The sequence below is a fragment of the Sabethes cyaneus genome, chromosome 1, assembly GCF_943734655.1.
Source record: "Sabethes cyaneus chromosome 1, idSabCyanKW18_F2, whole genome shotgun sequence".
NCBI classification, from domain to species: domain Eukaryota; kingdom Metazoa; phylum Arthropoda; class Insecta; order Diptera; family Culicidae; genus Sabethes; species Sabethes cyaneus.
Window position 1 is genome coordinate 148,645,386 of NC_071353.1, and position 27,722 is coordinate 148,673,107.

At 45.2% G+C, this 27,722-nt stretch overlaps 2 protein-coding genes across 2 annotated transcripts; one reads left to right on the plus strand and one right to left on the minus strand.

The window, feature by feature from the left end:
• Positions 1-1,953: 1,953 nt before the first annotated feature.
• On the plus strand, positions 1,954-3,662 carry LOC128742966 (Golgi to ER traffic protein 4 homolog). The gene is made up of 2 exons (XM_053839468.1): positions 1,954-2,598; positions 2,659-3,662. Exons 1-2 carry the CDS (start codon positions 2,233-2,235, stop codon positions 3,352-3,354), a joined length of 1,062 nt encoding a protein of 353 aa, XP_053695443.1. The 5' UTR covers positions 1,954-2,232; the 3' UTR covers positions 3,355-3,662.
• Positions 3,663-10,461: 6,799 nt separating this feature from the next.
• Positions 10,462-27,285, minus strand: LOC128736480 (uncharacterized). The gene is made up of 7 exons (XM_053830967.1): positions 27,005-27,285; positions 26,673-26,905; positions 13,149-13,342; positions 12,647-12,999; positions 11,232-12,182; positions 10,831-10,980; positions 10,462-10,771 (listed from the first exon to the last, which is right to left on the minus strand). Exons 2-7 carry the CDS (start codon positions 26,842-26,844, stop codon positions 10,693-10,695), a joined length of 1,899 nt encoding a protein of 632 aa, XP_053686942.1. The 5' UTR covers positions 26,845-26,905; positions 27,005-27,285; the 3' UTR covers positions 10,462-10,692.
• Positions 27,286-27,722: the final 437 nt, after the last annotated feature.

Consider the following 27,722-nt stretch of genomic DNA (forward strand, 5'->3'; position numbering starts at 1 on the left):
ACTAAAGGAATGTACGGAAAGAAAACGTGCGATGTATTAGGGAAATGTCAAAAATGCTGTGAAAATATTACGAACCCTTCCGCCATTATGGCTCGTAAAAAGCTGGATAGCCGGCAAAGAGCCGGGGTGGCTCGTGCTGTTTCAACCACTCGTCTCCATTCAACTCGGTCTTGGGCCACTCGTCGCCAATTTCCTAGTCGTCTCAGAAGTCGCAAATCGCTTTCGACCTGGTCGAGCCATCGTGCATGTTGGCCCCCCTCTGTTCCTGGTGCCGGAGTGGTTGTTGAAGAGGACTATTTTCGTCGCACTGTCGTCCGGCATCCTTACTACGCGTCCGGCCCACCGTAGCCTGCTAACTTTCGCTAGATGTACGATGGGAGTCTCCCCAAGCAGTGCCTGTAGCTCGTGATTCATACGCCACCGCCACTCTCCGCTTTCAGTTTGTACTCCGCCAAATATCGTCCGCAGCACTTTCCGCTCGAACACGGCAAGGGCGCGTATGTCCTCCGTAAGCAGCGTCACGGCTTCAAGTCCATAAAGAACTACCGGTCTAATAATGGTTTTGTACATTGTTTAGCGTTTTACGAAGAGCAAAGTAGGCCCGATTTCCCGCTTGGATGCGCCGCTGGATCTTCTTACTAGTGTTGTTGTCCGTGGTCACCAGCGATCCCAAATACACGAATTCCTCTACCACTTCTAGTTCGTCGCCGCCAACGGTTACTGTCCGTGGGAGACGCGCGTTTTGGTCTTCGACGCATTTATTTTAAGCCCAATTCTCCTAGACTCCGCTTTCAGTCTGGTGTAGATTGCCTCCGCCGTCGCAAAGTTCATGTCTATGATATCGAAGTCATCTGCAAAGCCTAGAAGTTGGCTACCGTTGGTAAAAATCGTGCCTCTCGTTTCGATGCCCGATCGTCGGATCACCGGATTCAAGAGCGATATTGAACAGCATGCAGGATAACCCGTCACCTTGTCTCAACCCTCACCGCGTCTCGAAAGGATTCGAGAGTGTCCCAGAGATGCATACGAAACACATCACTCGATCCAATGTAGCTCTGATCAGTCGCGTCAGTTTGTCCGGAAAACCGTGTTCGTGCATTATCTGCCATAGCTTGTCTCGATCGACTGTATCGTATGCTGCTTTGAAATCAATAAAGATGTGATGCGTGGGCACGTTGTACTCCCGACATTTCTGCAAGATCTGTCGGATAGAAAAAATTCGGTCCGTAGTTGCACGAGCCCCCATGAAACCCGCCTGATAATTCCCTACGAAACCTTCACTTAAAATAATCCGCACATAACTAATGGGAAATTTCCATATGAAAATCCTTATGATTATTATGTGCCACATATAAACACAATCCGCCCAGAAGTACACATGAAAATTATATGCATATGAATAGTATGTGCAAATTTTAAAGGTAAATTTTAAAAACACATAAATGGTAACTGTTTGGCACATAAAGTTCATTTACAGGGCACACGGAAAAAATCTATGCGTGAAACACATAGAACTATACGAAAAGTTTTCTCAGTGTTGTGCTATCGTTGCGGTGACAACCTGCTATCCACCTTTTCGCGCGCTTAATGGCGGCCAGTGGGTACACCTTTCGACAATGTTTATTTGCTTTTGGGAACTCCGCTCGCGTACGCTTGACAGTTCTACAACAATAATCAAGGGCGGAAATATCAACTTGACGTGAATAAAGTTGCTATAGGCATGCCTACATTTTCCGAAGGTTGTACCCACTAGCCGCCATTACGCACGCGAAAAGGTGGATTAAGCACCGCGATTTGTTTAAAAAATGTTCGAATAATCGGCGCTACACTGTTCCTTTTCGAGCATACCTTCTTTTTGCTGTAGCACAAAAGAACTTTTTTTTTTTTGACAGTTCACAATTTTATCGCTTTATTTGACAGCAAGGCGTAGTGCGACGGTGACGGACGGAAAACGAAAAATAGGTCTGTTGCGTTTTGCTCTCAAAATTTAGCCTGGAAATTGTTCTTGAAATACCTGGAAATTGTGTTCAAAATTGCAAAAGAAATCCTATTGTTGCATGTCTAGCCTCACATTCGACGAGCAAGCATTGATGCGGTGAGAAAAACTGATTTGGTTTCGTTGTGGAGTTTTGCGAACAGAGAGGCAGAGTAGCAAAAAAAAAAGGCGAGCGTGCAAAAATCGATTATTGAGTGAGTGTCCGCCAACGCGGTACTAAACAATAAGACACAACAATGACCACAAAGGCTGCACCTGCCACGACGGCCGGTCCCGGCGCCCGTGGTGTCGCTCGGGTTCTAGCAAAATTGGAATCATCGATCGAATCGGGAAACTACTACGAGGCTCATCAGATGTACCGGACACTGTACTTTCGCTATCTGTCGCAGAAAAAGTACGAAGAACTGTTGGACCTGCTGTACAAGGGTGCACTGACACTGTTGAGCCATGATCAGCAAACCAGCGGAGCCGATTTGGGCCTGCTGGTAGTGGACACACTGGAGAAGGCCGGCGTCGTAGATGGAACGGAAAAGTGGATGCAAAAGCTAGCCATTCTCCTAAGTAAGATTCAACCGCATATTGTTGAGAGAGAAACGTTGCTGGTGAGTTACTTTGGAATGGAAGCATTGGACGTTTGTTAAGTTTAATATGTTTTTTAACAGGTAAAGGCAGTAAAATGGAGTGCTAGCGTGTCCAATTCCCAGGTCGGTCACCCTCTGATGCACAAGCTGATAGCGCAGATCATGTGGAACGAGGACAATCTGACCCAGGCGCGCCATCACTTTTTGCTTTCGAAGGACGGGAACAGTTGCGGTCACATGCTGATTCAGCTCAGTGAAACCAAGGGCTTTCCGTCCGAGATGGACCTGTTCATCGCTCAGGTTATCCTCCAGCAGTTGTGTTTGAAGGAAACGTCGACGGCGTCGAAAACGTTCGCGACCTACACGAAATATCACCCGAAGATAGCGTGCAGTGAGCCTCCGTTCATCACTCCGCTGCTTAATTTCATCTTCTTTCTGCTGCAAGCTATCGAAGCGAACCAGCGCAAGCTGGTCGTATTCCGAACTCTGTGTGATTTGTACAAACCATCGCTGGAGCGCGATCCGTCCTATGAAAAGTATCTGCAAAAGATTGGCATGATATTCTTCGGGGCCAACCAGCCACAGAGACCGCAACACGAGGGAATTCCCGGCATTTTCGGTGACCTGTTGAACCAGTTCTTCCAGGAGCTAGACGACGGGGAAGATGAATCGGCTGGCGGTAGCCAGCAGACTAGAATGGCGGCATCGGCAGCAGCAGCAGCAGCTGCTGCTGCTGCACCGGGTGGTGGACCCGCTGTCAAAGAAGAGCTGGATTAGGTGCCTAGTCACCGCAGCAACAGCAGCAGCAGAAGGGTTCGTTTTTTTTTGTTTGGTTGTTTAGATTTTCTGTGCTTCGATGATACAGGACACATGGCTCGGCCGCGGGGTTGTTTCATTGTGCATTAAAAAAAAGTTTCCTCCAACCAGGCCAGCCAAGTGGCTTAGCGCACCGCCGATAAACTAAACCACACACAGATTTTAACAGCGTCTTAACACTTTCATCACGGGCACTGATTTTTTTTGTTTAGAAAGTTTACGGAAACGGATTAATAATAAAGAAAAAAAGAAGTTTAGTTTAATCGTAATACAGAGAGGAAGTAGCCGAGAAATGAACGCAGGAAAAGATATCCATAATCATCTAGAAAAGTTTTTTTTCGGCTCCAGGACACTGGTGGAACTACAGTTATTGAACATGTTCGCATCTTTTTCGGACGGATGAAGAGCCATGCCATGCTCCAATACTGGATCGCATGTAAGTTACGGGGTGCCAGAATCCATATCCAACTTGAACTGTCTCCGTCCCCTCGCTACGGTAAGTTAAACATACAAATTCTCATTCAATATCGTTATTTACTAAATACGTTTAATATTCTGTAAAAATTGCTAACAAACAAACAATAAAAAAAGGAATCAATTTTAATAGAGAAACTTCAATACAATATACAGAAGTAATCGCAGCAAGCTGCGCTTCTTTGCCGGAATTTCTCGATCATTTTTTTTTTTCACTGTCAAAATCAAAATCAAAAATCAAAATTGGCAATAAAAGTTTTGTTGGAAGCAGTGTTAAAGTGACTGGTGATGCGAGATTATTCGAGACTAGAACGAGAAACATCAAGATTGATTAATTAGCATTCGCTATGACGATACCGCACGATCACTCTTATGCTCACAGGAACTGCTCATATGTGAGTATGGGTGAATTTTTTTTAATTTGTTAAATTTGTCTTTGGCATTCTTCTTGGCGGCTCATTTACTTAAGTAGTAAACCGGTCCAACAGGTGCTGGGAGCTTGGCTACTTCCTATCAATGTGGGATTTAGGATATGTCATCCCAGTGCTGAAACCGGGGAAAGATCCTGCTGTTTCGAAGAGCTATCGACCCACCAACTTGCACTCTACCCTCTGCAAGAGATGCAAGAGATGTCAATCCAAAGCTGGATTCTTCGTTCGGTTTGCTGATCAGAAAAGTGTCTTTCTTCCTGGAGGTACAGTTTGGGTGTCGCAAGGGAAGGTCCGCCATACATCAACTCCATCGGGTTACCAACACAAACCAGCGAAACGAGTCGGCATCCAAGACGACAGCAATGGCATTCCAGGTATGTGTAGTTTTTGGAGCGTCTTAGTAGAAGAAGTTTTAGATTCCAGGTATCTCTGAACAGAGTCTGTTCGCAAGCATTTAAAATCCCTGCAAGCGCGCCTCAAGGAAGTATCCTGGGAACCATTCTGTGTAACATTTATGTAGAGAATAGTTTTATTTCGTTTAATAGTTGTTTACTGACTACCTCCCTCGCTTCGAGGTATGACGCTGGCATAATAAGCCAGTCGTCGTATGTTTGAATCTCGGCTGCAACTGGCCCTGCAAGTGTCTGGGTTGCTATGGTTTCAACATCCCCTCAGTTATTTTCTTCTAAACCTATCTTGCTTCTTAAAGCTATAAACGTCGGACTTAAAGCTGCCGTTAAAGACATCATGATGATGCCTGCTTGTTGCTTCTGGGTCAGAATGCAGATCAACTTGATCTTACCATCGGGAACAGCATTTCTTATGAAGACACTACCACTAGAGCCCGTTTCCCGGACGACCAAGCAACCGTGCTTCCGGAAATGTTGAGTAAAAATCCGGATACATCGAATTTATTGCCGGCAATCTGCATTCACACACGCCGAAACCGTTGGCTGCTTCTGGCCTCTACTGCACATCAACGTACTCCTTCGTGAACCGCAGGTATCGTATAGGACACGCCTGACATACTTCCAACACCTCGATGACAGCCTCAGACCGTACAATGACCGATTCAGCAAGAACACTTCACCGGAATGCAGCTCTACCCCCTCTGGACGTTGCATGTACGCTTTTTCGTTGAGCCTACCATTCAGAAAAGCGACTTTGACATCCAGCTGGTCAATCAACATTCCATTGTTTGTTGTTAATGCCAAAGAAACAGTGATGGCAGTCAACCGTGCCACCAGTGCATATGTCTCTTCGTAGTCGATGTGTTTCTTTTGCGCGCAACCCCAGGCTATCAATCCCGCCTTACAACTCAAAAGCCGCCCATCTGCATCCGTTCTCACGCTGAACACCCACCTACACGGTACGGGTTGTACACCAGCAGGACGCTTCACTATGGTCCACGTTCAACCCCTCTCTATCCCCATCACTTCATCGTTGATCGCCTGTCTCCACTCAGGCTCATTCGGATGACCACTGACATCTGTAATGAACCGCCACGTGTGGCTCCCTAAAAAAGAGTGAACGGGTGATGGAGAAATTGGATCGGGACCCGAGCTGTCTGTCACAAGCGAGGATAAAGAAGGAGTGTTAAGATTTGTCGCTCGGCGTGCGGCTCCGGGTGGCTCCATGGCAAATTTGTGGTGGATCCATCCGGAACCGCACATCGTGTCTCTTCCGCGGCAAATCTTGTAAAAATCTTTTGCTCTCAATGTAGCAAGTAGTCTAGAAGCATGCTACATTTTGAGCAAAATGCGGAAGAGGATCCCAATCCTCGGTGTAATGCGACCCGTGCCTAGGGATGAATGCTTGGGGGGGGGGGTCTAATAAAGTTTCCCAAGGTCGAACGGAGCCTGCATGGTACCAGAGCACCCTGTGCAGTAAATTGCTCCCTCTGTTCCAAGTTGGTAAAGGACAGTTGATTTTCTCCCCAGCAGAGTACAACCATCGCCATGAATATCCTTACAAAAATAACTGATGGGGCAACCAACGGCCCCCAAGAGTTGGTGATAAACACCGGAGTAGGTGTAGAGGTGGCGCACGACGGTAGACCGGAAGTGCGCACTTCGATCGGCACGGTCGATACTGGTGAAGTGATGGACACAGGGATGGAAGAGGACTTTAACCTCGACAGCATGTCGCTGGAAGGAGGACTCTCGGCTTTATCCCTGATCCTAAACTCACCAACCGGGAATGCGGAGAGTGACGCGGATAACCTTCCCGATCCAGCGGCGCTGCCTGAAGTCAAGGGGCAACCTGAGGCTTCCGGAGATGTGGCCAAGCGTCTCTCCAATGCGCAACGGCGACGGCAGAAGTGGTATCGTAGCAAGGGCTACTCAAAGGAGGAAGCGGAGGAACTCGCCCTTCTGTCGGCCGGCCAGCCTGCCCAGCGGGACCTGGTCGTTACCAAAAGGCAACGATCTGCTGATACGGCGTCGCCGAATATCAGCAAAACCATCCTTGGGGTGCACATACAGGGAAATCGTGGATGATTTCAGCCACGCCATAACTACGGCTGATTATCCCGTTTCCCTGCTAACTACGGATCAGCTTCAGACTGTCCGCGCCCTTCTTCTGGATCACCTTGCTGACCAGGAGACTCCAGACGTTAGGCCAAAGTTCAGGAGCTGCCAGTTCAAGAACGGCTGCTTGACACTGGCGTGCTCTGACCAGAGCACGGTCAAATTGCTGGAGCAAACGGCATCTACTCTCGTCCCGTGGGAAGGGGCACAACTACGGGCCTACGACACGAAGGACCTGCCGAAGGCACATACCTTCATAGGGTACTTCCAGGACAGTGTCAGCATCACGAACGAGAAAATTTTGAGATTCCTCCAGAATCAGAACGACGGCTTTTCGACACAAGCGTGGCAAATACGCCGTCGCAATGTGTTTGGAAATACCGTCGAACTGTTGATGGAGGTTGACCAAAAATCGGCAAGCCAGGTCACCGAGCAGCGAGCACGCATACGACAGGTTGGCAGAGGTCTGAGGCGCAACAGTCTCTGCTGCAAAGTCGAGGAAGGTACGAGCGGAATTCCCTTCTGGGAGCGCCCCGCCACCACCAAGACCATGCAATCCCGCAACGTTGAGGTTGGAAAGTGCGGAACTTCCATCCGGGAGTGCCCCGCCGCCACCTAAACAATGCACTCCTGCGAAGACTAGACGGGCGCAGCGAAAACCTCGCAAGAGGCGTACGCAGCAACCACCAGTCGATAGCAAACCTCAGAGGCTCAATCCGTCGTTAAGTGCGGTTCGGACATCTGTGGCCTGTCGCCTGCAGCAACCGAAGCCTGCCGGTGTGGGCGACTCGGCCGCTCAACTCAGCGAAAACGCTGCTGGTATCCGTACGCCAAGGCTCAATCCATCATTGGATCAAGCTGAAAACGGTAATCCTGCCACAAAATGAGCAGCTTTCGCTGCGTTCAGGTGAACCTCCACCATGCCAAGGGCGCATCTAGTGTCCTAAGCCGGAGGTTCACCAATGAGCAGCTGAGTGCTGCTCTGATCCAGGAGCCATGGATCAACGATACCACAATCCTCGGTCTATCCGGCGCTAATGGTAGGTTGATCTATTGCAATACACAGTCCAAGCCGAGGACTGCCATTCTGTTAAATTAGAAAATAACATTTTCTCCAATTACAGAATTCATCCAACGCGATGTCGTTGCCATTACGGTGGTAGTCCCGACGACTAAGGGGGAGCAGGAGATAGTCGTTGCGTCCGCTACGAACCGTCCGCTATGCTATACGAACTCCAGTTGAGCTGGATATCGCCGCTAGTGACCTGCAATGTAGGATCACAGACGCGTATAACACAAACTGTCCCGTAAACACGCGAACAGTTTGCCGTGATGTACCATGGTGGAATGAGACCCTTAGCAATCTCCGACGGAAGGCAAGGCGTCTGTTCAACAGGGCCAAAACCACGTCTAACTGGGAAGACTACAGAGCTTCCCTCACCACCAAATACGACGCTGAGCTACGCAAAGCCAAAAGGAAATCACGAGTTAGATTTTGCGAAAGCATTCAAACTCTGCCAGAGGCTACGGGTCTGCAGAAAGCGATGTCCAAGGACCACTGCAATGGTCTAGGGTAATTAAAAAAAGAGGATGGAAGTCTCACTGTTACCATCAAGAAAATTCTGGAGGTTCTAATGAACACGCACTTGCCTGGTTCGACAGTGACCACTGGACAAGACATAGGCGGGACACAGCGGAATGGGTCATTACACAATGTGCCAAATGATTCGGTTCTACTTGCACGCCGATTGTTTACGGAGGCTTCGATCAATTGGTCACTCAGCTCTTTTGAACCAATGAAATCTCCAGGTCCGGATGGTATTCTACCCATTTTCTTACAAAAAACGAACGGTGTTATAATGTCCGAGCTCATCAACCTCTTTCGAGCCGGTACCACTTTGGGGGGGTACATCCTTGGGGGGGATAAAAAACTGAACTGGGCTGCCCACCTAGATTATGCTGTTAAGAAAGCAACTTCGGCTATCTGGGCATGCAGCTCACTGTTTGGCAAAACCTGGGGATTGAAACCTCAACTAGCCTTTTGGTCATATACTACTATTGCACGGTCTAGGATAACCTATGCTGCAGTCGTATGACGGCCAAGGGTGAATAAGGTGACAGCCCAAGCCGAACTAAACAAAGTTCAGCGCCTGGCCTGTCTTACAGTTACCAGTGCCATGCGTACAACACCTACTGCAACCATGGAGGCAATGCTATGCTTACTGCCTTTGCATCTTCATGTGAAGAAGGAAGCAGAGCTCGGCGCACTACGGTTGCAAAGGAGTAAAACCATACTCGAAGGTGACCAAATCGGTCATCTTCGCATACTTCGGGAATTCAATCTGACACCCTTAGTAACTTCAGTCTCTGACTGTATGGAAGCCAGGCCCAATATGGACGTTCCATATGAGGTGATTGAAACAGATCGCTCAATGTGGAATAATGGAGGGCCAGATCTTCCATCTGGAACTATCTGTTTTTTTACAGATGGTTCAAAAATGGGGGCCTGCACAGACTCCGGAGCCTACGGACCCGGCATCAGGGAAACTATCTCATTAGGAGAGTGGCCCACCGTTTTTCAAGCAGAAGTATATGCAATATACATCTGTGCAACAATATGCCTGCGAAAATCGGTATCTTCACGGAGAGCCAAGCAGCACTACTGGCACTCAAGTCCGCCAAATGCCCGTCCAAATTAGTTTGGGAGTGCAGCACAGCATTGAGGGAGCTCTCCCGCCAAAACAAAGTTTTATTACTTTGGGTCACTGCGGTATCGAGGGCAATGAGTTTGCTGACAACCTAGCAAGACAAGGACCTGCTCAGCAATTTATTGGTCCTGAACCGTTTCTGGGCACCTCCACATCCGCCGTGAAAGGCGAACTGATGACATGGGAAAAGCTAGAAATAGCATCCCGTTGGAATCAAACACAGGGTTGTAGACAAGCCAAACAGTTTATCTACCCAAACCCTGCAGTAGCTAAAAAACTACTCCATTTAACTCGTAGTGAAATACGCTTAATCACGGGACTCCTAACAGGACACAGCACCGCTCTTTATCATTTAAAGAATATCGGCAAGGTGTCATCCGACATCTGCCGCGTTTGTAACTCTGAACCTGAAAGTTCAGCGCATCTGCTCTGCTATTGCGGAGCTCTTGCATTATCAAGGCACTACTTCTTAGGAAGTTTCCTTCTTACTCCATATCAGGTATGGAGCCTAAATCCCAAAACGATCATTGGCTTTATAAAGCAATGCCACAAAAGACCAAAAGAGGCCTGCCACAAAAGACGATTATAAGAACTGTGGTAGTGGCCTTTTAACCCAATGCCCTTCTGGCATACAAAAAAAAGCCCTCACACTCCTTCCTTAACGATTTTAAAGCAGCGTACGATATAGTCGATCGGAACCAGCTATGGCAGATAATGCACGAACACGGTCTTTTCGGTTAGTCTTTTGAACGGGAGATGCTGGGCACCATCTACAGAGGAGTGCAGACGGAAGTGCGGAGGAAGACGAACACACCATAAATTACACCAGTCACTGGGAGAACCACCAGACCGTTCTGTAATGGTAACTGGTAAGTCAAGGTTTTTCACTTTTTCGTTTAATATTAACCAACAAAAACAGTTGATGCTTCTAGCTGGATTCAACATTTATTTCATTGAATTCGACATTCAACTCTACTCTTGAGGTTTCTTTTTAAAGCAACGAACATTTTTAACTTGCGCATTTGTAGGTATAGATTAGCTTATTGTCCATTCACGACAAAACATTTCAATTAGATACGAGTAAAACCACCTTTCTTCGAGAGTGTGGTGGGGACACAACTATAATAAGTTTACGTTATGTTTTATATTGTGTGCGTCTTAGCCCTGCTTCGGCACATAGGTGGCAATCAGAGCCGATAGACCGGAAAGCGGTACGGCATTCGATAGAATCTTGCTCCTGTAAAAAAAACGGGCGATCAGTGTTAAAATATCCCTGTTTAATAAATTAGTACTTACTTGACAGCAATGTCCGGAACGCGATAGTTCTCGCTTGTGAGGACGACCGTCAGTTCGTCGGCAATGCCGACAACTTGGCTGAAATCGGCTTCGATTTGCTGTTCGGCAAGGTTCAGCGCGACGAAGTAACCCGGATTACCGGATTTTTGCCTACAGAAACAAGGGGATAAAACAAACCAGTATTAGAATGATTGTATTTGAAATTTTGCTGTTGAAACTAGATATTAATGGAATGATTGTTAGTAGATTACTCAGTACTTACCCGTCTCTGTGTACAAGATTAGTTAGTATTCAAGCGTCGAGTGAGCGATTAGAATGAGTGCAGCGTGAAGCAAAAGGTTAGCAATAATTACAATGAGTGTGATTTTGATAAATTCTAGGTTCAAGAACTGCAAACTTACCGAGTGTATCCAACGGAAGTTCCGTTGGTATCGGTGTAGATGGCGAACGTTCCATGCTGGTACGATGGAGAAGCACGATATTTCTCCAAGCTTCCGATCAGCGTTTGACTGACGTTGCCATAGTTCAGGACGTCCAGCGGAACAACCGGAACGCCTGGCAGGAGGAACATGAAAACGTTGTACTCCGAGGCAGCCACCTGCTGCAGGGAGTTCTTGTCATACGGCCACTGCACCCAAGGTTTGCCGCCTTCGGCGGCATTATATTTTTGAATTTCCACGTAAGTCTTCTGAATGTCATCACGGATGACTCGAGCCGATTCGGCTCCCAACGGCTGCCGAAGGACGCTTTCGAGATTACCAAACTCGGGAATGTCGAGACCGAGTTTGCCACTGGTGGCAAACACTTCCGGTCGCGTTATGTCCTCGCTTACGGACAGAAAACCTTCCCCGTTCGTAGCATTCTTGACTTCGGCGTGCAGCTCGTACAGCAGGGCACCCAGTCCGTCCTGGTAGGTCGTGTGGGCATGCGTCCAGAAGCCGTAGTCCGTGTGCGATAGCGTCTTATCTTCGACTTCGGCGTTAACGTCATTCTTACCGTCGCGGTCAACGATGAAGTGTTTTGCATTGGCCAACCGGAAACCACGCACCCCCAGTCCGGCCAACTGTTGCAGCACAGCCTTTAGTTTCTCCTTGGCAAGCGGTTCGTTCAGCTGCAGGTCCAACCGATCGGCTCCGAATTGAGCCAGCACAAATTGACGAGGTGTTACCTCGTTCCAAGCGGAACCCGCCCCGTTTACGGCAAGCCAGTTGGTGGGAACCGAACCGGACTCTTTCCAAATGAAAGCCGAACGAGCCGGTGAGTCCGCGCTGGCCAGCGCGTCCTTGAACAGTTGGTCATCCTTTGTTACGTAATTGGGTGTTAGGTCCAAAACGACCTTAATGTCCTTGGCACTGGGAGTTAAATTAAAAAAAAAGGTAAAAATTTGTATTGAATCAATCTAAGCAAGCTGTGCCTTAATGACTAGTTCTTTCGCAGATGTGTAGTGTGGTGAATCTTTGTTCGAGTCTGTGCAAACAAGTTTAACTAAAAACCAGTGAAAAGTGAATGGAATAAATTGAAGGTAATGGTAATAAAAGAAATTCTGGTATGTAGTATTCATTTTACTTGTTGTTGTCGTTAACTGGCATCGAAACAAGTCGATGAAAAAATGTCTGAATACCCGTTTGAGGATGGTTGCCACAGCAACCAGTGAACAAACCTGTTCTTAATGCGAAAAAAAACCTAACCACAATACGTCCGCTCCAGAGTATAATACGCAACGAGCTTAATTGAGTACAATTTAATTCAATTGCGCTATCACTAGCTGTCTTCAACTCTATCTACATATGTATAAGAAAAGGCATATAATACTTACTTGAACGCCTCAACAAGTTCCCGAATTTTTTTCTCAACCGAAGCCGTATTCACCAGATAGGTCTCATCGGCCGGCAGCTCGTAGATGACACCCTTCGCTCCGAACCGGTCTGCGGCGTCCACCTGATTGCGGTAATCATTCGAATCGACCTTCACCAGCGGTCCTTCTTGCCACCAGCTCAGCGGAACCGGAGCGGCACATTTCGGTGCATCCATAATGATGTAGATCGCACCGACCAGCATCGCCACCCAAAGGCCCCAGAACAGGATGAACAGGAACCAACGCAGCCGGATCCAGAACGGATCGTTGGCGAACTTCATCAGCTCTTCCTTGCTCATGCCGGAGAACGTTTGCTGCACAGCAAAGGGATGAAAGGTTCAGAATCAATTACCCTACCGCGGTTCATCGGGGGAGACTTTTAAGGGCAGGCAGCCCTTGACAGACCAAAGTCAACCAACAATTAGCGCTGACGCGCTAATTTTTGCTCACTTTGGACACTCACCGGCTGTTCCACTTCCAGATCGATCCGGGCGTCGCCATTCTGCTCGGAGATGAATTTCACCTCAACCTCCTTCTGGGCCAGTTTGTCTTTATCGAGGGCGCCTACCGCCGGATCTCCGCCGGCACCGTTTCCGTTGAGCATTCGCTCGTCTTCGCCGTCCCTGAAGTTGCCGTTTTCGCGCACCATCGTGGCACCTGTCGTGTCGTGGCAGGAGAAATCAGAAAGAAGATTGTGGGTTTTAATAATATTTTACTTCGATTATTATTCGACGAGAGCAGTAAACTCGCTCCTATTAGTATGAAATGCTCGAACGCAAATGTGCTGAGAGGTGGGATTCCATCAGCCAGCAGCGCGATGACATCAGTGGGACATAGTGATAAACCTCTGAGAGTTTCTCTGCGGGGGATTCTCTTATCGATTGCGGGCGTCTTTTAGGGTATACATACCAACATTCAGCGTATGTTCAGTTCATAATATACTATTTAATAGTAACTTATGAGGTGAAATAATCTTTTAAATTATTTTAAATTAAAAATATTTTTACTCGACTGAAATTGTGCCGAAATTAAAGACGTCAGGAAGATAAGGGATACAGAAAGATTGAGAAGGATGAGCAAACTGTGGATCTTTCAACTCTAGACAAATTGAGAAAAACAGCCAGACGTTAACGCACAATAGCTGCGAAGGACGAGCTGCACTTTTAAAAGTCGGGGCGAATCACATCAAGAATTTGAATCTGTATGGTTTTGCCACTATCGATAAATGCACGGTCCAAACCGTTTCCCTAGTCCCTACACGTGCCACAAAGACTATAAGATAAAGGAGACATTTTGAAGTAAGCTATTTTCATTGTACTGCAAGACGGTATAAGAATGCAATATATCTATCGTTTATAGAACTCAAATCGGACACGAAGAATATGAAACGTGTGTGTTGCGCAGCAGAACAGAATCACGATCATCATACCACGTCCGCAGTCTTATCATATTAGTTGGTATTTTCAGAAGATTACAAAACAAAATTAGGGGAAGATGCAGAAGAACTAAAAATCAGCAAAGAACGACCAATTGAAGAAACTTTAAAGGAAGATTTCTATGCTTACATTACTCGGCAAATAGCAACGATTATTTTGGGAAGAATAGGACAACTGTGACACGTCAAATTCTCTTCTCCATTTTGTTCTACAGGCTGATGCCGTTACAGGAATCCTATGTTGGCGAACATCAATGTGGTTTTCGAGAAAGACGTTCATAGATTTCAAGGCAGCGTACGATTTAGTAAAGCGAAATGAGTACCTAATGGCGGATAATGACTGGATGGATAATGGAACGTACTATCCTTGACAGTCTTACAACAACCGTGTTCCTTTTCCCGTCAGGTAGTAGTTTGAAGCAAGGTGGATCGTAGAATCTGCCGGCCGAGATGGTGCGGAGGTGATAGATCGAGACGAATTTGTATAGCTTGGCACGGCAAGCACATAAAAAACTAGCAATTTACAAAACGCTGATTATCCCGATGGCATTCTACGGATACGAAGAGTGAAGAAGCGAAGAGAGACGACCCTATGGTAATCTCTTGCCAGAAAATGTGGGTGTTGTAAACGATTGATGCATGGCAAACCAACACCGGAGGATGTCAAGAAGAATTCTGGACTGTCTGCACCATAAACGTAAGGACCACTGCGACCGTGATTTTGTTTCTCTACTTCAGCTTTTTGTGGCAGACAAAACAGTATTTAGAAAGATCAACCGGAGCAGCAAATTATTCATTCTGGAAGTTTGCAGCGAAAACTTTTGGACAACGTGAAACCTGCGAGGAATCCATATGGAACTTTCAAAACCGTAGACGGACAGAAGGATCTGAAAGCGAAGCTGAAAAATGTTCTGCTGCTGAATCCCTCAATATATGTTCGCGATGAAGATGCGGAATCATCTCAAGAAACATGGAATCGACTGGAATGAGCCTTCGAAGACAAAGGACTATCCAGACATATGGGTCTCTTGCAGTAAACTGGTTAACCTTGGAAAGTTACGGCAATGTAGAAGAGCGTGTCAACGAGGTCGTGTCTACTTTTAATTAGCTGAACTAGATGGATCTCTTGGCTCTTGGCTGGTCTTCGGAAAAGTTTCAAGCCCATGATAATGGCCGGCGATTACGTGAAAACCAGACTTCTGCAAAAGGAAGATAACCATGAAAACGAAAGAAACACTCAAGCCTTCGCAACCAACAAACGGTACGATAGCAGTGGTAAGCAAAAACAATAGCCTACTTTGGCCAAAGGTTCAAAATGCAGGAAATGTCACTGATATGAGCACATCGCAAGGGACTGTAAGGAGACGAGAAAGGGCGAAACGTTTTGCAGTTTTATCCACTTTACGAACCAAGGATGTAAAGTGCTCGCTAAGGACGGTATGTTGGTGGCAACTGGAAGTCACACCATCAATCAACACCAACAGACATGGCTGGTTTAAAAAAAGGGTCTAGAGCATCGGAAGCGTTATAGCTAATAAATTCTGGCAGCAGTGTAGCAATGGAGAATTCCTTCGATTCTCCATTCCTTTCATCGATAATAAAACCCGGCGTATGTTTGTATATTTTCCGAAACAAAAATCTGCAGATGAATGGCAAGATTTCCATGCCATGGCAGAGCGCAAAACAGGCAAGAAAATGAAAAGTATCTGGATCGATAATGATAAAGAATACATCAAAGTTTTCACAGTTATTTGAGAGCAAAACGTGTCGACGTTGTTTTCTACAACGAAGGTGTTACCTTGTAACCACCCAAGTTGTTACCAAGGTGTTGCTTAATTTGAAAAACTTCGTTACACAAGATTGCAGTAGACCGGGTACCCAAATGAAGAATAGATTTTTGATCATTCATATTATAGCCTTTGTTCAAGTTAGTTGATAATAAATAGTTCTACAAGATTGAAGTATAACATATTGGCGACGAGGAGTAAACTCGAATTTATCGCTTTGAAGGAAGAGCCACTCATTCAAAATGGCAAGATCTGGAGGCGATTTTCGAGACCTGTATCAGCAAATTTTGCGACAGAATAAGCAGATGGCGGAGCAAAACGCTCGGATGATGCAGCTTATGAAACGTTTCGGCATTCAAAAAAACGCTTCAGCGCGGTCATCGAGCAGTCCGGAATTCATCATCGAATCTCTGGCATCCAACATCCGGGAATTCGTCTATAACCGTTCAAAAGCCTGATTTTTATTTGCGGGTTACGCTCTCCAAAGGATGTCGACATTCGAACAAGACTTCTATCCAAGCTGGAAAACAATGTAGAAGGGGAGTGTAATCTTGAATCACTCGTCGCAGAATGCCAACGTCTTCAAAACTTCAAAACCTTAAACATGATGTAGCTATCGTGGACCAAAAGAAACCGATAAGTTCAATTTGTTCAGTCAAGCAAAACAAACCACCATCGATTAAATCGCGTTCAAAGGAAAGCAAGAAGTCAAAGACTGAAGGTCCTAAAACACCCTGTTGGCAGTGTGGCGGAATGCATTACGTCCGAGACTGCAAATACACGAAGCATGTTTGTCGGAACTGTAAGCAAACTGGACACAAAGCTGGTTATTGTGGCTGTTATACGACGAAAGCGGCGTCAAAGGGGAAGAATAAAGTAAATGGTATTTACTCTATAAACCAAGTTTGCTATCCTTCGAGACGAAAGTTTCTGACAATCGACATCGATGGATCTTCAATCACGCTACAGTTGGACACTGCTTCCGATATTTCAATCATCTCACATGAGCAGTGGAAGAAAATGGGTTCACCTTTACTGACTCCTACTACTCAAACGGCAAGGACAGCGTCAGGTAAGCCGTTTCGTCTACTTGGTGAACTCCGATGCACAGTTACTTTTGGAGATATCACCAAAACTACAGTTTTATATGTGACGATCAGCTGCATAAATTTGTTCGGGCTGGATTGGATCGAGTTGTTCGGATTATGGGACACCGCACTATCTACTATTTGTAACCAAGTTTATGCTGGTGCTGATCAAGCTAATTACATAGAACAGTACAAAGCCGAGTTTGCAGATGTGTTTAGGCCTAGCCTTGGACACTGTAAGAAGATGAAGGTTCACCTATATCTCAAGTCAGATGCCAGACCTGTCTTCAAACCAAAGCGTCCAGTTCCATTTACATCCATAGAGAAGATTGATGCTGAATTGGATCGGTTGCAAGAATTGGGTATCATTACGCCAGTGGATTTTTCGCAATGGGCTGCACCAATCGTAGCAGTTAAAAAGCCAGGAGGAAAAGTGCGCATTTGTGCGGATTACCCAACTGGACTTAATGCTGTTTTGGAACCCAATCACTATCCGTTACCAGTACCAGATGATATATTCAGCAAGCTTAACGGGTGCCGGTATTTTAGCATCATCGACCTGAGCGATGCTTATCTTCAGGTTGAAGTTGACGACGACTCGAAGCAGCTACTAACGATTAACACGCATCGAGGACTCCTCCGGTTCAATCGACTTGCGCCCCCGGAGCTTTCCAGCAATTAATGAACAGCATGGTTGCTGGATTTAAAGGAGTGGACTCGTTCTTGGCGAAATTTTGGTGTATAGCAGAACTGAAAAGGAGCATCACGGATCTCTTCACGCTCTGTTTCAACGTCTCCAGTCATACGGTTTCATTTTGAGGGAAGAAAAGAGCAAACTTCTTCAGCCGCAGATCAACTAGCTATCTCTGAAACGCTCCAGACATTCCTCCAAGTATATAGGACTACACCTAGTCGTGTTCTTAATGGCAAGACACCATCACAGCAGATGCTTGGTCGTAACATGAAGACAATCCTTGATCTTCTACATTACAATCAACCAAAACCGGTAGTTTTCAACTACAGTCAGAACGAGCATTTCAATCTGAAGCACGGCGCAATTCCACGTGATTTCAAAAGTGGAGACAAAGTCTACGCTAAAGTCTACAGCAGCAATAATAAATGGCAATGGGTTTCCGGTGTTATCATTGAAAACAACGGACGTGTCAACCACAATGTGCTGCTCGACGAGTTTCACGGACGCAAGAAGTTTATTAGGTCGCATACCAACTAACTTAAGCATCGTTGTAATGAGACAAAAGCTGACGCTGAAAGTTCCATGTCCCTAGGTATTCTGGTAGATATGTTCGGCCTAAACAATTCAACCAGTGGTAGTCGAAGTAGAAGTCGGTTCCAGCCAAAAAGGACGACCTGCTTCATTGCTTGAAAGGGAACAACTTTCAGATAATTCCATTACTGAGTCTCCACCTGTTCGACCCCAGAGAACAATCAGGATGCCGTCTAGACTTGAGCCTTACCTGTTCTGGAAATAAGGAGGAAATAGGGAGGAAATGTTACCTTGTAACCACCCAAGTTGTTACCAAGGTATTGTTTAATTTGAAAAACTTCGTTACACAAGATTGCAGTAGACCGGGTACCCAAATGAAGAATAGATTTTTGATCATTCATATTATAACCTTTGTTTAAGTTAGTTGATAATAAATAGTTCTACAAGATTGAAGTATAACAGAAGGAAATCCGAAGCTGTCGCAGATAAGTCGATGCAGCAAGGTAAACCTAATGCAAGCATAAGAACTGCGGGAATCTGTAGAGATGCAGCTGAGCAACATTGACCGACTTTCGCTTCCTCCACGACAATCTTTAGAACTACCTCGGTCAAAGGCCCAGCCCAGGGAGCACGTGTTACCAGGCAAGTACAAAGTTGTATCTATTGGGTGCGCTGGTATTCCTGGTTTGAAAACTCCACAGATATCCATTTCCGAAACAAGTTTCGAGGAGTTCCAAGGTTTCGACGACGACGACGACGACGATTCCGATGTAACGAGCGATTGCTGTGTAGTAGATCCTCATACGTATTATAAGGCGCGGCTGTCATGACAGGCTATTCACAGTAAAATGGGAGTGGACTGCGAGGAAACATGCGATGCGATATCTTTTCAGATGGATACTGTAATGGCGTTTCAGGGTGTCGATTATCCAGCGAAAATAAAATTCACTGACTTTTCCAGGTTTTTCCAGGTATATTTCAAAAAATTCCAGACACAAAATATCTCCTTAATTTCACTTTTCAAAGTGTTAAATTGGTTGTTTACTCATGAATTATCTTTTCCTAATGAATCAATTTCCATTTTAATTCAAATCCATCTTTTTATGCAAAATTCTATGGGAAAAAATAAAATTAATTCGAACTTAATTAACGGGAAATTAGCAGTCATTAACTTTTCGTCGAAAAGCCCAATTTCGGAAGCAGCTTTTCGGCCCAGAAGCGGGATTTTGTTTATAAAAATGTAAATACTGCATTCTTCTGAATTCTGAATGGGTATAAATCCGCTTCAAACAATTAGCTATCCAAAACAATAAACATAAAAATTGGTCTTTAGTTTAGAACATAATTTGAAGATATTTTTTGACACAAATTCCGATTTGTCTGAGTCTGGAATTTGAGGAAATTATTGTTTCTCAGTAATATAAAAATTTTTGAGGCCAAATGACTCAACGAGCATCGCTCATCTTGTATTATTTTGAACCTGACCTTTTGTTTTTATTCGACCTACTTGTAGTCAGCTTTTGATATTCAGGAAAACTTCGGGTTTGCGATTCTATTGACCGTCTGCTCGCAGTCGAATTTCGAAGATACTGATTTGTTAGACTAAATCAGAATTTTGAAGCTGAGATGATCTTTCATTCGAATACGCATTAAGCATAGGTTTTCACTAGTGATCGACATGAGGATAAAAATTGTAGTCCGGGTTCTGACCCGTTCAGGTTGAACATCGTAGTAAATTTTCAAAGGCTTATCTTGGTTCAGTTTGATTAGTCCTCGTCCCAGTTACAGTCCGATCTCGGTCCAAAAGTCTGGAATTATCTAGAGGCAAAATTTGCTGGTATCGCCTTTTTATGCCACTTTCCGTACAAAATAAGCAAATTTTCTATCCACAATTTTTGACCTAAATATCCAATTAATATCAAAGAATCCAAAAGATATTGATAATGATCGATTAGGTTGTGAGCACTTCCTTTTGGAACCAGAATCGATCAAATCGGATCTACCGTTGTTGAGGTTTAAAGCAGGTCAGTCGCACATTCATGAAATTCGAAATTTCGAAACTCGGAAATTTGTACGCAGCAGATTGGTTGCACGTGAGTAAAAATAGCGTCTCGTATTCTATTTGATTTGGGCATACGCGAAGACCTTGAATGAAAAAGTGCCAGATATTTGAAGTAAATGTTATTCTTGCGAAGTCTTAACTTTTCCGGTATATTTTCTTCCCATGTCAAATATCCCTGACTTCAAATGAAATTCCCTGACATTCCCTGACATTTCCAGGTTTTCCCTGATTTTCCAGGTAATCGACACCCTGCGTTTCTTTAAGGAGAGCTAGATGAAACTTATATGGAGCAACCGCCATGTTTTGTCGACGGTCGTAAGAAGGCGCTGGTTTGAAGACTAAATAAAGCGCTGTATTTTTTTTTTTAACGAGTAGGGAAATCTGCTATCAGACACCTGAGAAGACAGCTCAGGGAGTGGGGTTTGGTATCCCGTGAAGATCGTGAAGATCCAGACCCACTAAAACCCTACTCGAGTCTCCAGCCTCAATCCCCCCTGGAACCACCTTATCGGTATTACTTCAGGGAGGGGCTATTGTGCTTAACGCACGCTCTTAGATAACTACTGGACTATGGTAGTTAGGCTGTTTATTCGCCGTTGATCGGCTTTCCAGCGGTTTTGTAGCTCAAGTACGATCTGGGTAGCAGCCGCATTGACCGCACCCCAGACGTCCGAGCTAGAACACATCCTTTGGACTAAGTTATCCGGAGTAGTGTCCTGTCCGCTAACTGCCATCATGTTGCTTCTCACGCCCTCGAAACGAGGGCATATGAAGAAAGCATGTTCTGCAGTTTCCTCAACGTCCGCGCATTCGGGACACTCGGGGGACTCCGCATGCCCAAATTTGTGCAGATACTGTCTAAAACAACCATGCCCTGACAGAATCTGTGTCAGGAGGAAGTTGACTTCGCCATGACGCCTGTTGACCCATCCGGATAGTTCCGGGATAAGTCTATGTGTCCACCGGCCTTTTGTGGAATCAGACCATGCCCGCTGCCATCGAGGCCGATCTTGTGGTACTCCGTATGCCTCTAGTTCCACGTTGGTTGAAGCACTCTACCTCCTCGCTGATGATGATACCAATAGGCATCATACCCGCTAAGACGCAGATTGCGTCATATGAAACTGTGCGGTACGCACTCGCCACTCTTAAGCACATGAGACGATAGGTGCTTTCCAGCTTGGCTAGATAGCTTTTGGTACCTAACGCCGATGACCACACCGGCCCGCCATACCTGAGTATGGACTGGACCACGTTGGCTAAAAGCCTTCGCTTGCTGCCATATACCGCAGAGCTATTAGACATCATACGAGACAATGCCGAAATAGCTGTGGAAGCCTTCTTGCAGGCATAGTCGACGTGGCTCCCGAACTTGAGCTTGTCGTCGACCATGACTCCAAGGAGTTTCAAGAACCGCGTTGACGAAGTAGTGCAGTCCCCGACACTGATATTTGCTTGCTGCACCGACTTGCGGTTGTTAACCACGATAACCTCCGTTTTATGATGCGCTAGGTCCAGTTTCCTGGATCGCATCCAATCTTCAACAATGCTTATAGAGTGGGCAGCCGTCAACTCAACCTCTCTGATAGATTCACCGTAGACTTCCAAGGTGATATCGTCTGCAAAGCCGACAATCGTCACCCCTACCGGAAACTTTAGCTTCAACACCTCGTCATACATGACGTTCCACAACACCGGGCCCAGTATGGAACCTTGCGGAACCCCTGAGGTGATTGGAACGCATTTCTGACCCTCCTCCGTGTTGTAGCATAGCACACGATTCTGGAAATAATTTTCCAGAATTCTGTACAGCGACACCGGCACTTGGACGTTCCGAAGCGAGCTGGCTATGGAGTCCCAGCTAGCGCTGTTAAACGCATTTCTCACGTCTAGCGTGACAACTGCGCAATAACGAATACCTGTCCTCTTGGGCTGGATTGCCACCTCGGCTGTCTTAGTGACAGAAAAGATGGCATCCACCGTAGATTTGCCTTTTCGGAAGCCGAATTGGTTCCTTGACAGACCGTTTGTACCCTCCGTGCACTGTACGAGTCTGTTAAGGATAACCCTCTCCAGCACCTTGCCGGCAGTATCGAGTAGACAGATCGGCCTATATGACGAGGGGACACCCGGAGGTTTTCCCGGCTTCGGCAATAGGACCAGGTTCTGTCGCTTCCATCTGTCCGGGAAGTGGCCAGCTTCCAGGCATCTATTCATTACTGCCCCGAATAATTCGGGAGCCTCTAAAATAGCCGCTTTAATGGCCATATTCGGGATACCGTCTGGCCCCGGTGCCTTGCTCACCTTTAGGGATTTAGCGATATTAATGAGTTCCTCGTTCGTAACCGTCACTTCCTACCCGACCTCCAAACCGCCGTCGCCCACGTTACTTTGGATGTTCGGCTGGGAGCGCTGTATGGATTGAAATAATCGAGCAGAACCTGGAACCGGGAGCCCGGTGCTACTTTGAAAAAGTTAAGAATGATTTCTAAACAATATGACCTTTCCGTGTATCTGAGCAACAGAGATGGAAACATAATTGCATTGATTTCACCTCCTGTAACAATGATAAAGCTAAAGGAAGCATCTTTGTGACAACTTTCAAATAAAAGATCTTGGAATGGCCAAAAATTGTGTTAGAATCCGAATAGAAAAGACGAAGATGGTTACATTCTGGACTTGGAGGCGTACATCGAGTCTGTATTAAAGCGGTTCAACATGAGCGATTGTAAACCTGTGAAAATACCGCTTAACAATAGTGAAAAGTTAACGAGCGAAATGTCACCAAACACCGTTGAAGTGATGAAGAATTTCTTATCAGGAGGCAGTGTGTTGTACCCGATCATCAGATTGACGTGAAGCATGTTTTCCGTTATCATAGAGGAACTTAGACACACAAGTTGAAATACAATCAAGATGATCATCCTGGTGTTATCGGTTATTGTGATGTTGATTGGGGTTCAGATCCTGATAATAGAACATCTACCAGCGGATACGTATTCTTGGTTTCTGCCTATAGGGCTCTGACAGTTGATAGACATTTCTGAACTTAAAAATTCGCAACAATCACGTCATAATGCGGGTAAACAACTACTAGGTACTCTCCCAGATCCTGTTACGCCGGATGTCACCGATAGGACAAGGTTTCGTAGGGAATTACCAGGCGGGCTTCACGAGTGCTTGCGCAACTGCGGACCAATTCCGACAGGTCAACGTGCCCCCGGATCACATTTTTATTGATTTCAAAGGAGCATGCATCAATGCTACATTGCATCGAATGATGTGTTTCGTGCGCACTGCTGGGGCACTCCTCGAGTTCCTTCGAGACGCAGGAAAGGTTTAGACAAGGTGTCGGACGGAGGAGATGCACGAGTTTCACAAAAGGTAACCATACCTTAGGCTTCACAGACGAGTTTAATATTATAGCCAGAAACTTTGAGACGGTGAAGGCAATCTATGCCACACTGGAAACGGAATCTAGGAGGATTGGACTAAAAGTAAATGCATCGAATACCAAATATATTACGACATGAAGAGGCTCAAAGGAGATAAACGTGTGCCTGTCACGAGAGGTAACTGTTGACGGCAATTGACGACTTGAGGCTGTGGCGCTGCTCACGGAGGAAATACCCACCCCTGCCATGTTTGAGCGGAAAGTGCTGCGGACCATATTTGGAGAAGAACAAACCGAAAGCGGAGAGTGGTGGAGCCGTATGATTCATAAACTCAAGTACTATTAGGAGATATTCCCATCGTACATCTAGTGAAAATTGGTAAGCTATGGTGGACCGGACACGTCGTAACGATGCCGAACGACGGCGACTTGCGACTTCTGAAACGCCGGGAATATTAGCGACGAGTGGCCCGAAATCGAGTTGAATGGAGACGATTAGCTATTAGAAAATTAGCTATCTACTCAGCATTGTCGGTGGAAGTTCCATATCCACATTGCAAAATTTCAAAAATGAGTTACAAGGACGAAGATTTTCGGATTACATAATGGCATAATGTTATAATGGCGGTCGTACAAAGACCTGGTTTAAAGAGAAATGCAGATAATAGTTTTCTGTGGCATAACGACACTATATTCACCTCGCTGTGTACTTTAGCCGGAGCATTTTTGTTAATTTGTCTTGAAGGTAAAAGATTAGATATTTTTATTTTCCTTTGCACATCGCTAATGAGTGATTAAGAAAGCATTTTGTTCCGCAGAAATATTAACACATATGCCGCTAGCCAACGGAGGAGCACTGCCAGAAGGCGCCTTGGGCCAAAGGCCATGATTTGCGGTGATCATCATAAATCAAAAACGGATTAGCTGAAAACACAAAAATGTAAATACATTCGATTAGAGGAATAATTTTGCTAGGCCGCCCAACATCAGAACCATATTCCGATGGGTCGGCATTTCAAACGAAAAAGCTGTTGGTATTTTTCATTCCGCCGACAAAATCAAATAGGCCAATAACTTGAAGTCGAGACTCGTCGGAATACAATCAAATTAAAGGTGTAAATGAAGTATAAACACCCCTTGTTTATTCCCATTTATTAAATTTGAATCTGTTTTTGCAGTTTGACGCATCCAAAAGAACGCCCAAAAGTTAACTCGAAAATATTCTTCTAACGAATAGTAGAGTGTGAGTATAACGCAAAATAATCATTGTGATCAACATCAGTGAATTATTATTTGGTTTCAGGTCACGGAGTCCAATTCTGTATTGGCTTGTTGATGACAACGATACGACACGACAATACGATAAGATCGAACAGACCTACGGAGAGTGACCAAACCTTATTTAACACCGCGAACATGAACGACGAAATCTACCGAAGGAATGTCTACAAAAACGTGTTTTAACACCTATCCGAAAGCAAACAAGCAAGCAAGTTTTGGCCTCACGCCACTCCATTATGCGCGCTACATATTGCACTGGTATTCTAAATACTACGTAGAAAGTGAAAAAGACAATTAATCGGACATATGGAAACCATTGGTGGAGTGTTTTGTCGGTAAATATCAAACTGATTTTCTAGATCACTTCACTACGGATCAAATGTTTACCCAGCCATAAATTCTAGATAAGTTGCAGGGATACAGTTTATAAACGCATCACCCGATTGTGGATTTTGGGAAAGCGTCCGATACAGTCAAGCAAAATGAGTCTTGTTTCTTGTAGTAGATAATGCTTGAACATGCGTACGTGAGCAACGGATGCTAAAATAAGCAGACCGACAAACAGTGTTCCTGATGTTTGACCGTAATATTCTACGGTCAATTGGTGGTAAAATGAAAAAGTGCAGTGTGGTGTAGAAGCATGAATCACGAGTTGTGAGTGAAGATAATAATAGGCGACAGGCTGCCATTGGGCTGAACATGTGACCGCAATGTCCCTCCAAGCCTAACAATACCAACATCACTTGCGATTTTAGAACAAAATAGTTAAATTGATTGTCATTCTAGTGTTCGTACGATTAACGAAGCGAATTTTGATTTTATTTGTGTTTCGACTAATTCTAATTAAACTGGGCGGAATGTTTAGCACCCTGCTGTTGCCATGTAGACCAAAAAACAGAAGACAAATTTTTGTAGGCGTGATAACGCTAATGCGTATCATTTAGCGCTATCTTGTTAAATAGACTTAATTTTCGATATTTTGGCGACCAAAGTCCCTAAATTTAAGTTTAGATGTATTCATCACAAAACATTACTATCACATGATGACAAACATATGCTTCACTTGTTCGTCAATCAAAAATTCAAATTTACCAATCAGCTGCGTGTCTGATTGGTGGGTAAATTTAACCAATCACATGGCTTGCATGAATTGCTTGTTTCTGTGCTTTTTGGTCTGTCTGCCATCATTTAAGGCGAATTGAAAACGCAGATGGAAAAAGACAATCGACGCAGCAATCTTTGACTTTGCCGTCCTTCTGGCTTGTGTTGTGCGCAAAGCATATACGTGACGTCAGCCAGCTTGAGCGACAGCTCCGTCGGGCAAGGCTGTTTCTGCATTTTTTTTTTTCACCATCATTGACGTCTACGCAACAAGCAGGGTACTGACCGTGCAGAAATTGGGGTTATGTACAACGTGCTAAATCACATTACCCCTTGATTGGGATTTGGGATTTTAATCGCTCCTCGTGGACGATACTTTCACTATCATTTGAGGCACACCTTCAATCGCATAATATTCTTATCGTGTGCATTCTGAACCCCTTTGATAAAGCTTTGCACTGAACTGAAAATGATGTCAAACTTGAACTTGGTTTCGTCATCCATTTTGATTTTTTTCTCTTCACTTCCCCATTCAATCGATTATCAATAGTCCACCCAACAGATTACATGAAATGTGATTGACGTTTTTAGTCAAGTTTTTATTTAATATTTACCGTTTGCCTCCTCTTGGTCAAGTTCCGCGTCGGATAGTTTCTTGTAACTTTCCCTGATGGGCTCGCCGCCGCCTTGGTGCTGTTCCTGTTTCTTGTCTTTCTCGGCAGCAGCAGACTGAAGTCTGGCTGCTTCGATATCTAGCTTCGTACTATTTCTGTTCGTTTCATCCATCGCTGGTGCTCGGTTCTATACAAACACCTACCGCAAAGCTGCTGTGATTAGTCTCCTATACCTGTACAATAAACACAGATTACCGATATATTTTTTCTGTATGAGAGAAGCGCGGAGCGCACTATTTCCCTATTAGATATATTCCCAACCCAATACAAACCTAGGTAAGATGGTGGATGGAAGCGATTTGCGGTTCGACGAAAAACACAACTGTCTGGCTTGCCTATACTCGATGGTGATGGTGTATGAGTGGCCGCGACGAAAAATATGTTGCTCGACTCGCGAACAGTCGAACGAAACAATCAAACACTACCGCTAAAGTTAGTAGTTAAGTTACCGTACACTACAACGGTTTAGTCGTCGTTTTCTTTTGTTGGCTCTGGCTGGCACGCACGGAATGACGGAACAAAAGCTTTCGCCAGCTCACCACAGCACACGAACACGACAGGTCAAAGGTCGAAGGACGAATGGTTGGTCGAAAAATTTCGCATGACGCAAGCATGTTGATAAGAGAAGAGTGCAATAATGCGCAGGAGATGATGCTCTGCTGCTCTTTTTCGGATGCGAAAATGAACACTCACTTGATCGCTTTTATGGTGCGGGATGAATACTTTTCACTGCTGCTGCCACGGGAATGACACTTCCAATACCAACCTATACAAAAAAAACGTAGCCAACATAGAGCGGGCCCAAGCTGACAGCTTCATAGATGGGCTCAAGCTGACAACCGAGTCGGATGTATAAATTGTTAAATTTTGTTAGTTTTAGTTCGATTTTAGTCAAGGTTTTAGCATCACATAGCCAATTTCAGGCAGACAATTAATGTGAAATACATGAAACTGTGAAAATGGTTAGATAAATTCGTTTTGTGAAATCGC